General features: G+C 40.4%; 4 protein-coding genes and 1 long non-coding RNA gene across 12 annotated transcripts; 2 read left to right on the plus strand and 3 right to left on the minus strand.

The window, feature by feature from the left end:
- The first annotated feature begins 1 nt into the window (after position 1).
- Positions 2 to 610, plus strand: LOC124341622. The gene is made up of 2 exons (XR_006918543.1): positions 2 to 72; positions 169 to 610. It is a non-coding gene; the product is annotated as an uncharacterized LOC124341622 (long non-coding RNA).
- LOC124341195 (annexin B10-like) lies at positions 406 to 5,917 on the minus strand. 6 transcript variants are annotated; one of them, XM_046794193.1, is made up of 12 exons: positions 5,807 to 5,917; positions 5,694 to 5,725; positions 3,894 to 3,952; positions 3,675 to 3,792; positions 2,649 to 2,678; positions 2,170 to 2,377; positions 2,006 to 2,085; positions 1,869 to 1,938; positions 1,634 to 1,807; positions 1,375 to 1,556; positions 1,112 to 1,126; positions 406 to 873 (listed from the first exon to the last, which is right to left on the minus strand). In XM_046794193.1, coding segments are annotated over exons 1-12 (1,026 nt in total). In that variant the 5' UTR covers positions 5,808 to 5,917; the 3' UTR covers positions 406 to 816. The 6 variants fall into 6 exon arrangements, with proteins under 6 accessions (XP_046650149.1, XP_046650150.1, XP_046650151.1 ...); XM_046794194.1 differs by having other exon boundaries at positions 2,170 to 2,374; positions 5,807 to 5,916; XM_046794195.1 differs by lacking the exon at positions 1,112 to 1,126.
- A 371-nt stretch (positions 5,918 to 6,288) lies between these two features.
- LOC124340975 (MAU2 chromatid cohesion factor homolog) lies at positions 6,289 to 9,492 on the minus strand. The gene is made up of 10 exons (XM_046793835.1): positions 9,070 to 9,492; positions 8,825 to 9,004; positions 8,627 to 8,749; positions 8,433 to 8,561; positions 8,258 to 8,369; positions 8,026 to 8,190; positions 7,711 to 7,961; positions 7,445 to 7,650; positions 7,162 to 7,364; positions 6,289 to 7,095 (listed from the first exon to the last, which is right to left on the minus strand). Exons 1-10 carry the CDS (start codon positions 9,298 to 9,300, stop codon positions 6,848 to 6,850), a joined length of 1,848 nt encoding a protein of 615 aa, XP_046649791.1. The 5' UTR covers positions 9,301 to 9,492; the 3' UTR covers positions 6,289 to 6,847.
- Positions 9,328 to 11,445, plus strand: LOC124341224. The gene is made up of 6 exons (XM_046794232.1): positions 9,328 to 9,389; positions 9,595 to 9,717; positions 9,779 to 9,903; positions 9,963 to 10,098; positions 10,167 to 10,619; positions 10,696 to 11,445. Exons 2-6 carry the CDS (start codon positions 9,657 to 9,659, stop codon positions 10,866 to 10,868), a joined length of 948 nt encoding a protein of 315 aa, XP_046650188.1. The 5' UTR covers positions 9,328 to 9,389; positions 9,595 to 9,656; the 3' UTR covers positions 10,869 to 11,445.
- Positions 10,939 to 13,907, minus strand: LOC124341337 (AN1-type zinc finger protein 6-like). Of its 3 annotated transcripts, XM_046794402.1 has the most exons (6): positions 13,750 to 13,907; positions 13,084 to 13,589; positions 12,598 to 12,802; positions 12,323 to 12,517; positions 12,080 to 12,239; positions 10,939 to 11,996 (listed from the first exon to the last, which is right to left on the minus strand). In XM_046794402.1, the coding sequence occupies exons 3-6, from the start codon at positions 12,703 to 12,705 to the stop codon at positions 11,848 to 11,850; spliced, it is 612 nt and encodes a 203-aa protein (XP_046650358.1). In that variant the 5' UTR covers positions 12,706 to 12,802; positions 13,084 to 13,589; positions 13,750 to 13,907; the 3' UTR covers positions 10,939 to 11,847. The 3 variants fall into 3 exon arrangements, with proteins under 3 accessions (XP_046650358.1, XP_046650360.1, XP_046650359.1); XM_046794404.1 differs by lacking the exon at positions 13,084 to 13,589 and having other exon boundaries at positions 13,750 to 13,898; XM_046794403.1 differs by lacking the exon at positions 13,750 to 13,907 and having other exon boundaries at positions 13,084 to 13,740.
- Between the last annotated feature and the right edge of the window lie 1,331 nt (positions 13,908 to 15,238).

Below are 15,238 nucleotides of genomic sequence, written 5' to 3' on the forward strand. Positions count from 1 at the left end.
GTACCTGGAGCGTGCACTCATCTGCACTATACCCAAGACATTTGGTATTTTAAACGGAGACGCAAATAACAGGTTTTTTTTGGCCGTGCCTACATTTCCTTACATGTTCATAGTTTATTTTGCAAATCTATCTTTGATATGCCCACGTCTTTGTTTTTTTGTAACTAGGATGAAAGTAAGTCTTGCAAAAATCTGACACCATTCATAACCTTCACTGGGAAACAAGGCCATTTGCCGTTTGTATTTTCATCCGTATAACCGGCAGATATCAACGACCTTGCAATAAAAAACCAAATCGGTTCTTCAAATTGTCAAAATATTTCATTATAAACCACAATAATGTCCTCTATACTTTTTGGCAGAGAAAATAAAACAAAAACTTGTTTTTATTTCCAGAGAAGGATGAACAGTAATAACTGATGTATTCAAAAGCTTGCCAAATCAGATACAAGAAGCATACCGAGAGGCGAGTAAATAAATTCAGAAAATGTTGACCATGGCCATTGGTAAACGTCAGAGGAAAATGGAGTAGTAGGCGGACTCGTAGAGGAGAGGGTGATGGAAACTGCCACCGTCATGAAGAGTAAAAGTTTGAATTCGCTACAACTCTGACGGATGTAAAAAATTAAGAGCGCGTGCTGCAAAGCCCACAGATGACCAATGAACCAGTTTTGTTTTACCAAAGTGACGTGAGAATCACGAAAACAACGATAACAAATAAGTAAACACGAATAAGGGTGTGACTACAGTCCTGGATACTGGAAGAGGGGGCTCGCAGTGGTGCTCAACGGCCCGGATCGTGTGAGAGTGTTGAATTCAAGCAGATCCAATAAGGGCAAGGAGAGCGTTACGGTAATCGCCGGAAGTTTCACCCTAATCAGTCAAAAAGAAATTTGTTAAAATCCAGTTTTACAAGACATGATTTACGTCATAAAGCTACAAAGCTCTAAAAGGGTAAAGAAATCTAGTTGGTATACACATGTCTCTATTTCGATGGGTCTAACTTGTTTAAAGGTATTAGAAACATCGAAAGTGCTTAAGGTTAAAAGACTATCGAGAAGGAAGATACTAAGAAGTGCATTGATGAACTCGATAATCCTGGTCGACTTACCGCTTCTTCCTCGCTCTGCATCGATTAAGATTGATGTAGTCGTACACATTTGGGTAGGGGCAAGCATCATCACACAAAATGCACAAAGGAGCAAGCAAAACATTCAATTATAATGGGTCGTTTTCAATTCCAAGTTGATTCGTTAGTCGAATGAACCGATAAGTAAGTATTTAAAAAAAAAGGGTCAAGGATCGGTTGGATTTCAACTGTACACGAATTTCTCACGATTCCAAAAAACTAGAAAGGTGCAGTAATTGATTTACCTTAACTGCGCTAAGAAGCGTTCTGCCTTGGATGCGTTCATACTCAAATTTGATGTTGGCCAAATCGATTTCACAGCGACTGACGATGATGCGGATCAGAGCGTCGTCATCCGTACCCAAACCTTTCATGGCCACCTCCAAACGGTCAGCAAAGTAAGCTGGGCGGTTGTGGACGGTTTTCACTGAGTTGGGCAAAAGTTTGGCCATATTAATGCCCACATTTGGATGTCATTAATGTATACAAGCGACGAGAACATACCCATAGCTAGAAGACCATTAAGGATCTCTCCAGACATTTCAGATTCCATAGCCTGTTCGATGGTCTTGCCAGAAATCTTTTTGTATTCTTGGAAGATAAGGTAAGCATGACGCTGGCCGGCGTGACCCAAAATTTCAACGAAAGCATTTTCGTCCGTTCCTACTTGTCCCTCACCTGCAAGCATTTATTGAGTAGAAATTAAAAATGAATGCAAAATTTGTGTTTGATTATTTACCAGAGTTGTAGAGAGTTTGGGCTTCCTCGGCCGCCTTGACTGGATCATAAGCGTAATTATCTCTAACTCCCTATATGCAGCATAAATCAAGTGGGTTTTAAAATAAGTTATTGTAAATAATGACAAATGGAAAGAACCTGGAGAGCCATGACGAGCAATCGCTGGAATGGACCAGCTGTATCTCCCTGAACATCAGACTCCAATGAATTTCCGTACACTGTTTAAAAAAATTAAAAAAAAAAAAACATAATTAAAAAAATGCCATCTGTACAGATAATTTTTTTAAATCAATGTTACTTACTGGTTTCGTAGGCGCTAGCGATCTTCACAATTTCATCGTAGGGGCGGGAGCAGAGGATCTCCACCAAGACATCCTCGTTAGTTCCAATTCCCTTCATGGCTTTGTACAGTTGCTTGGCGCAGTACTCATCAGTTGGCAACATGAGTCCAATAATGACATTCTCGAAATTGCCACCTAGCTCACTTTTCAGATCAGCAATCAAATCCTGCTTTAAAGAATGCCAACAATGGACAGGGTGATGATTTTGGTACCGTACTACATTTGCCGTCTAGACTCAACGTCAAGACGAAAACCAGTTACAAGTTATGTAAATAATAATCGGCAAACGTTCGCTATTTAAATAAACCACTTGATCAACTCTTGCCAAAAGATGAATGGTTGGATTCATTTCATTTTTTGGAAGGACATTTTTACTGCCGAGGAGGGAAAGGAGCTGAGCGGACGCATTCAGAAGTGGTAGATGGTTCTGACTGATTTACCCTGGGTTTTTTGTTGCTCCCCTCTTCGACCTGGAAAGAGGAGAGACGAACACTTAGCACATGTTCGCTTGGACAAGATACAAAAGCAAAATTCCCAACACAAAGATTGATCGAGGGCTACAACGGATGGATGAAAGCCATTTAAAGGTAAATATACTACCATCACCAACTAGAAGCCCTGACATCATGCAGAAGAGTTTTAACGGTTATGAAGCAAGCGGACGTTGTTATGAAATGATGAGATGAAAATTGCCTGTCAAAATTTAAAAGAAAATATTTGCCCAAATGTTTCCTAGGGTCTACTGAAATTAAAAAGTGTACATTTGATTGTTTGATTGAAAAACTACGTGGAAGAACGTTTTCTTCCGCACGAATTGTACAGCAAAATTCAGACGGCGCACAATATCTTTATCGATTCGCATATCGTACCATGTTAACGAGCACGCACGTTTTGGAACAAACGCGATCCGTTACGTGATCGGCATTATCTGGCACGCGATCAGAGTAAATTAGAAGGTTATTCAGTTAACAATCATTTGCAACAGAAAGTCAACTTATTTCTATCTAATAGAATCGTGATCAATATCGTGAATGTCAGATGAATTTTAACAAGCGATCTCCCACTCAACCGGACCGAAATACCCTCTTTTTGGTGGAGGTACTTTTCGGATCGTAATCCGGAAAAGGACTTTACAAATCCGGACTAGGTCTATTCTACCTTCGCCTATTCCGACTTCGCCCCCACTCCTTCGCTTTTTCCATTGTTTCCTATGTATCAAGTCCCATCTGTATCGATATACAAGGCCTTGATACATAGGAAACAGGGAAAAAGGGAAGGAGTGGACAGAAAAGGGGGCAAAAAGCACATATACGGCAATCGGCAACGCCGAATAAAATAATAAGAGCTTTTATGGAAAAATGAGGTTATATCGTGCGATAAAGGAAATGGGAAAAAAAATAAGGTGCGGAAAGGGGTAATAGAACCTTTCCGGCGCGAGTGTGACGTGTAAATTGAAAGTGCATTACCCGACCGAATTCCTTCTTGTAGGCTTCGGTGATGGCCTGACGCTGGGCGTTGGATCGTTGGCACAGAATGTCGATGATGACTTGTTCATCCGTACCGAATCCTTTCATGGCAGCTCGCCTGTATGAATATTAAGGGGGGGAAAAAAAATTAAAATTTCCAATTAGCAATGCAACAATGTCCATGCTGGACTGTAATAAAAGAAGTCGAAAAACACTTACAATGCATGGGCGTCGGCCACCGGGTCGAAATTGGCTGCAGGCAGCACAGTTGGCACTTCCTATACAACAACAAAATTTTTAAATTAGCAGGGTTATATTGGAGAAACACGGTTAGGTCAATTTATGGAATCAAACACCGTCACGTTTAATTCTTTATTCGTCGCAAAGTTGGCAGGGAAACAACATTGGCCCGACGCCCTCGTCCACTATGGCGGCGAAAAACAATGCGTGCAATTTTTTTAAAGCCACGTCTTTCTTTTTCTGATATCTTTTGCCCCCGTGATCCCCAACCAACACGGATATATATAGCTTTCAAATTTCATACACACTGTTCTGAAAAAACCCATGGCTTCTGCGGTCCTCCCTAAAAGAACATTTTGTGATAAATGTTCCTACTATTTCGCTACTGTTCACGGAACACAAAGTGACGGGTACGCACATGGAAGAGGGTTAACGAGTAACAGCACACACAGCTGTATTGATTCCGGGCCGCAGACGGTCGGCCTCGACGCCGTTACACACGCGACCTGCTTTCGGTTATGGGGCCATCGTGGCTCTGCGGCTGGCCTGGATCCAGGCTGTCTCTCTACCGTCTCTACTATCGCTCAAGGTTTTTTGGGTTGTTGTAGAGAATCTCCTTTTTTTTTATAGCATTTCGCTTAGATGATGTATACTTTCCGTCTAGTCCGACTTGCAACCCAGTACAAGATTTGACTATAGAAACAACGATCGATCACGCAGTTCGTTTTTTTTTAAATTAAATACATCGTTGGCGTGAGAACAACTTCTTTTTTGTTCACGTTGCTTGGCGGCCAATGAACCTCCCAATCTCAAGTTTAACCAACGATGGATCAATTTACGAATGAGGACTTGAGGTACCAAGATTGGACCTTACCATATATATTCGTTTGTTTAATATCGTACCAAATATTGAATGAGAAATTCGACCCGACCGCAAGGTTTGTACCGCAGACGTGCTGCCCCACCGGACTCCAAGATGATTACACTAACCACACAAGGTTCGGGAGAATTCATTTTTTTTCGGAGGTTTTGACGTCTAGACACGTCAAAGAAAACCCAGTTACTTTTTTGGGGTTAGCTTTTCTTTTTCACGGAAGAGCGGTTCTTCTGTGTCCGAAAACATGGCGAATCGGGGAGACAACAAAAATATGACTCCCATAACCAAAAAGAACCCGAGGAAATGTTGTAAAGGGCGGAAAACTCCTACGAATCAGACCCGGTTAGTGGTTTTTGTTGGCTTTTACAACATCCGCCGACTGCTGCTTTCTAATCCGCCGCCGGTGGATATACGGAGTACAACCGGCACCATCCGCATATACATTCCACATTTGTTACTTGTCAAGGTGACTGATGATTCACGAAATTGAATTTCAATCAACCACAACATTTGGTAGTTTTTCCGTGTGTCTTTCGTTTGACATTCAAATGTATGCGTAGGTGAGCCGGTCTACTACTACAAGCTTCGACTGTCTAGAAATACGTGAATGACTACGTCATGGTCCGCAAGGTCTTTCTTGCACCTTTCATTCCGCAAAGTGTCAAATCACGAAATTAAAGTAATCGGGAAATAATCGACTAAACTAAACCGGCGATCCGGCTAGTGATACTAGTTTAACCAATTGAAATTCTTCACTCGAGACTCTTGTGGTGCAAGGAAAGAATTTCAAGTCAAATTTGAAAGTCCTTGAATTGACTGTCTGCTTCGCCATAAGGCAAGGCTTGCAAAAATGACGTCATGGGCACAAAAGGCACAAAATGGACAATGGAAGAACAACTCACCACGTACTCCTCCATATCACCAGTCAGCGACACTGGAACAGAAAACAATAAACATTCGTCAAGTTATGAAGATCAAGTAAAATTTTGACGTGAAATACAATTTGCTAACTTACTTTTAAATTTAGTAAGATAATGTGGAAAAAGCTTAAAAGAGTGAACGAAACACGCGTCTGTTTAGCAGCAGCGACAACGCCCGACTAAGCTCGGCTGCCAGCGCCATGGCCGCCTTTATACCGTCGAAACGATCCATCCGTAGGCGGGTGCTGGTGCCTCTTTTCTGCTGTCCACCGAAACTTCTATCATGGAAGAAAAAAAAATAAAAAATAAACAAAATAAAATAGATGGTTTCTTTATCCATCTACTTTTTTGTGTGTGCTTGATGTATGATGATGATACCAAGTCGGCGGCTAATTCGATCTTCCCCTTCGAACTTCCGAACGATGATCGTTACAGATGTGACTGCAACGAGTAGAGCGAGGTAGGACCCTAGGAGCCTAAAAATAAATTGACTGCAGGAGACTGTAGTAAAATATAACAGGCCAGTCTTCTTGTTGTTGACGGAAGCATACTACTAGAGAAAAAGATTATTTTTGTATAAAAGGAAAATCCGCGCACGCGGCTGCGTGTGTGTGTATTTTGAGTTATGCCATATACAACGCATTCTATTTTATATGGTACAAGGGGGATATAGGGGTTGGGGGAGGAGGAAAGGATTGATGAATTCGAAACTTTTGTTATCAAATACATGGAGTGAGAGAACGAATAGGAGGGAGGGAAATGACGACGTTGAAATCCAGACGCAGTAGAATCAAACAACTTTGGCCTCGATGTAAAGTAAATTATACATTAAACGAGCTTTTAAGTTAACATGTCGCGTCGAAAAATATTCGATTATTTACAATAGCCTTTGGTGTTTGCAACGTAAGGAGTGGGTTCAAGTTTTACCTTGCGTTGCAACGTGAGGAGACGGATCAAGCACTACCTCGAAAACAATTAAGATCGAATTTCCGGATCGAATTCAATTAACTTTACTGCAAGAAAAGAGAGACAGGGAAAACACGACAGACCAGGAAACAAGAACGAGACACTCTATTCAATCATTTACAGGGCTTTGGGGGTGGTTTGAGAAAGTATGTGACGTACCTGCGCTGATTTTACATGAGAGAGGAAGAACCGGGAGTGGGCATGATCATATTGGAGGTGCTGGGTGCGCCCAAGTTATTGGCATTATTAGTGCCGAGCTGAAGGAAAGAGGCGAGTGGCTGTTCTATCCACGTAATCAGTGCATGCTCTGGAGATTGGTGTGATGCATAATTGTCCTTCATAAGTAGCTGGGAGAAATTGGCGTGAGTTTGGTACGCCTCGGCTTCTCTCCCTCCGTCGCCGCACATTCGATACAAATCTATCGGACATCAACCGAAAATTAGACATTGAAATAAATAAGGTTCCAAGTTATCGAATGACTTACCTTTTAGGATGGCTGACGCCCACAGTTGGATGTGAACATCCGGAATTTTGGAGGCCAGTTGCATTGCCGGCGTGACCATGTTCATTGCCTCGCGATTGTTGCCCAACGAGAGGAAAATATGACCGAGTAACACAAGCGAACAGGAAGTTAGGCGGTTTAGGTCTTCAGCATTGGCCATTTTTAACGTTTCTCTCAAATAGCGCCTAGGAAGATCCATGAACAAAAAAGAGGTTAAAATGAAAATTTTTATTTATTTTTTAATGGGTGGTGTAATTTTGCATACTTTGCTTCGTTGTATCGAGCTTGGAAGAAACACTGCAGTCCTTGAACGTAGAAAGCGGCTGCTCGCAAGCTGTGCGAGTGTGACGGCAACGTCTCAGGGTTGATGTTTTCGATAAGTTTATTAAAATCCCCTTCACGTTTCATTCGCAAGTAAACGATGGCAAGATTCAAATTTGCAAATGTCCATAGCTCACGATCCGTTGTGCTCTGAAATAAAAGAAAAAATTGGAAAAAGAAAAATTGGGAAAATTTGTTCATTGATCCTACTCTTAGGGCAACGTTGAATTGAGCTTCTGCAGCTTCCATAGAATTCATGCTCATTGCATACAGGCCCAGCAAAGTATGCAACTGTGCTGAATGAGCGGCAAGCAAACGAGGAGGCCCTGCAGCGCACAATTGGGCTGCTGTTGCCACTTCCCGAATAGCTTGACCTTTTTGACCCATGACCAATCGACACAGAATCAAATGTTCGAGCAGAAGAATGTGGAAAGAGGTTAAAATACTCCGGTTGTCAGATACTGTAAAAACAAATGAATCAGTTATTCTCTTGGACAATTACAATAGATAGATTTGGCGACTGACGTTTGAGTTTCTCAATTTGCAGGAACGCTTTCTCTGTATACTTCTGGGCTTTGTCCATGTAGCCGGCTTGCATCGAATGCATAACTGTCACAACGTAAACCAAAACGCACAGATGTTCTTTCGACATCCATACAAACATATCACCCGAATTCCCAGCTGACACATCTAATCGTAAATGTTGTGGCGGTTAAGAAAGAGAAAGTTTTAATGGAACTTTCCTAAACAAAATTACCTTCGTCACTAGGCATCAGATTTGGTTGCGTAATGGTCTGAATGCTTTGTTGCAGTTGTTTTAAGTATGGTTTAACACTCTTCACCTGCCCAGACATCAAACATTGGCACACCTACAAAATTACTGAATAGTTTCCCTTCGTTTTTTTTTAAATTAAATTGAACAAAAATTATACTTGCAGGACCAAAAAGAATATTTTAAGATATTCTTTTTGTTGAAGAGAGCCCTGCCAGTTATCAATAATTGGTCCTACTTGGGCCAGTAGGGGATGAAGTTCATTGAACTTTTTATCAATCAGCAGTAACTAAGGGAAAAGAAAATGTGTCTTGGCAAATGATTAAAAGTAATTGTGGCAGCAACTTGTAATACCATGCATTTGCTGAGAGTAAACAATAATCTAGAATACTGGGCTCCAGAAATGTGTGCATAATCAGCTCCAACTCCCAGGAGACCACAGGCTGACAGATAATCTCTTTCATTGGAATGAATTTGCTGGAGAGAAAAACACAATCAATAAATGGGAAAATCAATTACAAAATGTGTGTGCCAATAATTATAGGTACTTACAGCTAGCTGGAAGAGTAATCTGCAGTGCCAGAAAACATTCTGTTGAGACATTTCTATGGTTTTTCTCAACAAAGGTTTAGCTAGATTGGTTTGATTCTGTTGCTCATAAAGTTCTGCCAGAAGACTTGCAGATTCATATTTGATGTCGTCAAAGGCAGCAATATTCTGTGATTGATACCACTGATGAAAAAGATAGATTTGTCATTAATGAGTCATAACGAGGTTTAATCTTGAGTGTTACTCACAGCTTGTTCCAAGTGAGAACGGGCCAAATCAACATTTTTTGTGTAAAGTACAAGAATATTTCCCAATTGAAGATGTGTTCTTGCTTCTACGCGTGGTGGAGGTTTAAAACTAAATACAGTTTGAAGACACTGTACACACATACGAATATTTGGAGGCGTCGAAACTCGAAAATGTTCAGCCAGCCCTAATAGGGCGAGGTACCAAGCGTCCTGTGAAGAAGTTGACGCCATTACTCCACTAATTTGCCACCTCAAGAAGTGGTGGGCTTTTAGTCACACGTAAACACACAAAGAGTTTAGATCGATGACTCAATATTCCGGTGAGAAAATTGGAAATGAATTCGAGTTGCTTTGGAGCTCCAAAATTTTGCATTCGATATGCGTTACTTTCGATCTGCAAACAACATCGATTCTTAACTGTCGTCTGCTCTTATGCAAATTGTTTCGTTTTTAGATTTGAGCAAAACGTTATCATAATAATAAAAAGGAATTTTGTTGTGTAATCATTAATTTTATTCTTTCTAGATGAATCAAATGTACAGTATTTTTGGAGATTTTAATTGTTTGGACTACTGAAAGTGCGGAAAATGCTATCTTCAAATTTCATCAAATTGTTTTTTATTAGTTTAATGGTCTACAAATTAAACGGTAAATTTGTTTTGCTTGTATCCTTCTCGAATCTCGCAGTAATTTTTCCATTTACTTATAGGTTTCGATCAAAGCTGTCCAGAAATTGACCAATTAATCCATTCCTTACCTTATGTGAGTTCACCTGAAACAAGTTGTATAACAGGAAGAAATTGTTCCTCTGTGCAATGTGCATCAGTAGCTGAAGTAATGTATTTTATTTCTTTATTCTGTTATATCTGTGATGAGCAAATTTTTTTTTCTAGAATTTCAAATTTTCTGTTGGTTTGGCTGCCACATGTGATAATGATCCAGCAATTGAAATAAATGCCAATATTCCCAACTCAGGAGTAGTGTTGTGGCGTGCAATATTTAATGACCAAACAGAAAAAGCCATTCCTGGTATGTGATCCATGTTTCATATTATTGAAACCTACTGAAAAATAAATAATTACTTTGGATTTTGTTAGGTTACTTTTTTCCTGTTTCCTCAAGCCAAAAAATTAAGAGGCAGGGTTACCTAAAAGTTAATTTGAAAAAGTCTTCCAGCAGTTCAAATTCAGTTGTCTTGGGCCTGATACTTACGGGATGTGAGAATGTTCCAGAAAATGAGAAAATTGCTGGTTCTTCTTGCACACAGAAACAAATAATTAATAATCTGCAACTTGAGTGCGGGAAAGGAAAATTGCGCCAACACCAGAACAAAATATGTTCTTTATATCGGCCGTTTGAATGTGGAGAAAAAGAAACGTGCTCCCAAGTTGGTCAATCCGATGAAGGCGAATGCCGGTGCATTACAGGATTTACGAGGGATGACAGTGGAATTTGCTCTACTGTAAAAAATCCACCTCCAGAAGTATCAACCCTTTCATCATCTGAGCCAAAAGCTAACGAAACGATTGTGTCGGATTCAACGAAGGATCGTAAGTCTCGTCGTTACTTGTATTAAAAGAGTATCGTTATTGTAGTATTTTAATTCATAAATTTTTAAATTTTTAGCCGCCGCATTAGCAGTCAACATAGTAGTCCCAATTCTAGTCGTAATATTGGTCGCAGCTCTATTGTACGCTGCATTTAAACATGGGCTAATCCATAGATTATTGGTAAATTGTTCTGGGCGACGTGCTGAAACCATGATGATTGATGACGATGATGATTCCCCATTGTCATAAAATTTTATTGCAAATTGTTAGTTTTTGAAATGTTTCAACAAAATTGAGAAATAAAATATATTAAAGACAATGACAAGAAAAACTAGTGTATTATCATTGAATCACTTCCGAAATACAACTGCAGGGAGAAAAACGGTAGTACAATACAACGAAGCGAAATATCCACAGCACAGGAAATTAAAGGGGTGAAAATGAAGAATCAACTATTGATTGCGATCTAATTTTTCATTCTACTCCGGTAGAAAGTGCTGCTTCTGCTTTGGTAGATACAAACACACACCACACACACTCGAACGCATACACACACACGATGGATAAGTTCAATCCCACTTACGATGTTTTAAAATGTGGTTAAATGGAAGTGCGTTTAAACATTTCCTTAGTCAAAAAGCGACGCAACACTAGCAACATACACTGACACATGTTTCTGTTGAAAACTCCCATTTCGTCCCTATGAATATTTTAAAAAATTTGTGATACCCAATTATACTCTTAACTCAAAAGGGAGAGAAGAAAAAAAAATAAGATCGGGATCGAATATATTCCGGGTGATACAAACGCAATAAAGAAACCAAAAGAGATTGAAAAAGTGGGTGTTTAAAGTAAATTTTATAGGAGGAGAAAAGGGGGAGTGGTGGTACTCTACCCACGTTAGGTCATCCAACAAGATGTTAAGAACTGCTTTCTGTAGTTTTTCAACCCCTTCTGAAATATAGGTAGGAAAGAGGTAGCGATGAAAAAAGAAAACAAAATGAATTCGAACGGAATAAGCCAAGTTATTTTGTCCTAAATTTGTACAATAGAAGTGAAAGATGCTCTAATTAGCTTTCATAAGCAACCCTCTTCCAGTATAACAACGGAGCTATGTGCAGCACAAAAAACGAATTTCTTTACTTGGTAATAAAAAAAATAAAGGGTTAATGAAGAGGGCATGGAGGATTGATGGTGGTGGTATAGGACAAAATAGTCAAGTGGTGCCTCAGATTTTTTGAATTTTCTGGCCGACCACCACCGGATTGTTTCGGCGGATTTCCTCTGCTCCCAATTCACGATAATTAAACGAGCATTCGTGTTTGTCTGAATATCGATGCACAGAACAGTAGAGTCCCCCACAACGGCATTCGAAACCTGTTACGAAACATTCGGAATTTGGTTAAGCAACTTGTTTGAGGGTTCATCATTTCAAGACAAGAGAAGGAACGACCGTGTACCTGTTAATCCAACCTTCTTACGGCACGTAGCACAACGGTTCTTCTTCTTTTTCCCGTCTTTATCGAGAGCTTCAGCAGCATCACTGTCACCTTCAGCTACTGAACTGCTCAAACTGCTACTACTGGTTGCAGCAGACAGGGTGGAAGAGGCAGCTCCAACCTTGTAGAAAACATTTTAGTCAGACTTCTGGATGGAGCATGATATTTCCAACACATAAAAAAGAAAAATCATGGTGTACATACTTCTTTGTTCTCAGAGGAAGGTACAGGTATTGCAGGTGAAGCAACAGGAAGGGAGGTCCCCGTTGTGATCAAGGATGTTGAGCTGTTAGAGGCCACAGTGGTGATGGAAGTAGGGCTGCTACGGCCAGGGCTGGTTGTGCTCTGGGTGCTGCTGCTTGTTGGAGACGGAGGCTGCTGTTGCTTCTTCTTCACAGCCTAAAATTTAGTTGAATTATATTTATTAATTCAGGAAGAACGGTAGTTAAAAATAGCCGAATAGAATCTAGGAAACTCACCTCTTTGAAACACACTGAGCACATCCCATCGGTGGCAGGATTTCCATAGAAGCCACAGCCTGATCTGCAAAGGGTTGGAGGAGCTTGCATGTTGGATTCCTGTTCCATATTATTTGGATGAAAGGTCTTTGGGTTTTCTGTTTCAAACTCTGTGCAGATTGCGAAACTGCAGAGTTACTTGGCCAAAATGAAGAAGCAGTCAAACCTAAGCAAGGAGAGAAGAAAAGCAGGAGTCAGTAAAACTATCTTTCTTTAATGCAAAAACGACGACGACGACTAGTAAAACACAGGTCTCAAAAGTTGAGCCTTGACTTGGCCTTGACGACCCCCCTCGGTTCTCTTATCCTTCCGTGGTTCTTGGTACACTCACACACATCACATACACACCCCATTTAAACAAAGAAAATCACGCGAAATTTCTCCACTAAATGAACCACTGTAAAAGTTGAATTACAGAATCAATCGATTGCAAAAAAGATGATTCACCTGAATGATGTTGAAAAGTCGAAAATGGAACAAAGAGAGAAGCTCGCAGGCTGTGCAGAGAAAAAGGTCTGGGGCGTAGTGAGTACGAGAGGGCGCTTTCGATTGAGGATGTGATGACCAGCTGGAAAAGTTTTTGTCTATGGCGTCAACAACGTTGCCTTTCCGTTTAATACGACCTCGTCGTCGTAGCCACTAGCCAAACAAATCTTCGTTCGCAAATGTATTTTTACAAATTGCTTTTTTCTTGTGCTGAAGGCTTGAAGCAAGAGATTTTGCAATTTTTTGGCTATGTTCCTATGGATCACGAGATGAATCCGTGTTATTTCCTTTTGTTCTTGTCGAATTCAAAGAGAGAAAAAGTTGTCTGGTGACGTCACAACAGCTGATCGCCTTTCTCTTCTATTTTTTTGTTAGATTTCTTTTCTAATTCCACACGCGCACGCATAAACACAAACTGAACGCCACAGTGATTCGTGCAATACGTCGAGATGTTTATTCCCACTGATCTATGTTTAAAATACCATAAAAAAAAGAAAAATTTTATAAAAACGTGGTTCAGTCGCTGTGACAAACTTGAGCTAATCCGATAATAGCTAGGAGCGCTGCTGAACGATTTAACTCAAAGAAAATCACAACTACGCAGATTAGAGAAGAAAATCAACCTACCAACGAGAGAGAAATTCTCTGCGACAAGTCTGGTAGGAAGGACGGTTCGCAACTGAGTCGACAATCTGATGTATTACTAAAATAAAAAGCACCAAGAGGCTCGCTAGCCTCTACGTTGTGTGCGAAGGGGAGATTTCCCAATATGTATGCGTCTCTCTTATTATAAAAGCCTAAAGTAAAAAAGAAATAACAGCAGAGAAAAGGGTCCGGACCCATAAATTGGGGCTCCTGCTGCTAGATAGACGAGGGAGGCGGACCTCTTTGCTGGGGGGAGTTAAAGAACCTGATAGCCTCGTGAGGCGGAGGAAAGGGGGGTTGAGTTGTTATGTCATTTTACCAACTCCCCCTTTGAATGTCGCCAACGTGATGCCAACACCGTACGTGACTTGGCAACTTTCATGGGGCTCTCTCAACGCCATCTATCTTGCTCAACTATTCCAATTCAAATCTGATCATTCAAATTGAAGAAATAAATCATCAAATTTTTACAAAAAAACCCTTCACCATTAAATCCAAATACTTAAGACTGGATAAAACTCGATGCAAATCATAAACAAGTTGGAAATTGTCAAGATCATCCGCCAGGTTCGCTGCTTAAGTGTGCGGCCTTCTTTCACGATATTGGTAGTAGCAGAGTTACTAAATAACAACGTTGTTTTCTCTTCCCTGGGTTCTCCCCATTGAAACTCACCTGACGTCTGACGGGTGGTGGTGAGGTGGGATACGAGGAGGGAAAGCTGAAGAGCATAAATAAGAAAAAAGCCGGAACTTCGTCATAGCCCGGATTACATGGAGTCGACCTCCAAACGTCACACGCACAAACTTTTGGTCGTGAAGGAGGAGGAAACAGAGTCGGCCGCCAGCAGCAAAAAGGGGAAATGTCCGCAATCAACTACAACAAAAGAGATTGAAAAAGAAAAGCATACGAATCCCAAGGCTAACTAAGGTTATATATCGTTGACGTCACAAGGCCTGCTGGGGTTTATTTGGGAGTGACCTCCATTTATTCATCAGTCTGAAACCAATTTTTGAACAATAATTCTCCTGTTTCACTTTTGATTTGATAATACAGCAGTTGAATAATCGGTTATTTACCTCGTCTTCAAGCTCTTCTCGTAAAATGCAAATTAAGCGGACTAAATCTTATATAATACATCCTGGATTTATCGAGGTTGTTTACATAAATTACTTTGACCCGCAATATTGTATTGAATATTATCTTATCGGAACCGACGTCAATGTCGACCAATTTTCTTCAATCAGGACTTGAATCAACAACAGCCAGACGCTACCCAACTATCGTTACTTTTTAACCAATGAGAAATAATGATTTATAGTAAAGGATCGAAGCAAATGTCGAGTCATTAAGAATAAAAAGCTGATTCCCCGATGACTCACAAGACTACAGAAATGATGAGTAATATTATACAAAGATAATCGACACTACCACTGGAGCTACCTAGAATTTGCGGTACTAATATATTTTACG

Source organism: Daphnia pulicaria, chromosome 5 (assembly GCF_021234035.1).
Source record: "Daphnia pulicaria isolate SC F1-1A chromosome 5, SC_F0-13Bv2, whole genome shotgun sequence".
NCBI classification, from domain to species: domain Eukaryota; kingdom Metazoa; phylum Arthropoda; class Branchiopoda; order Diplostraca; family Daphniidae; genus Daphnia; species Daphnia pulicaria.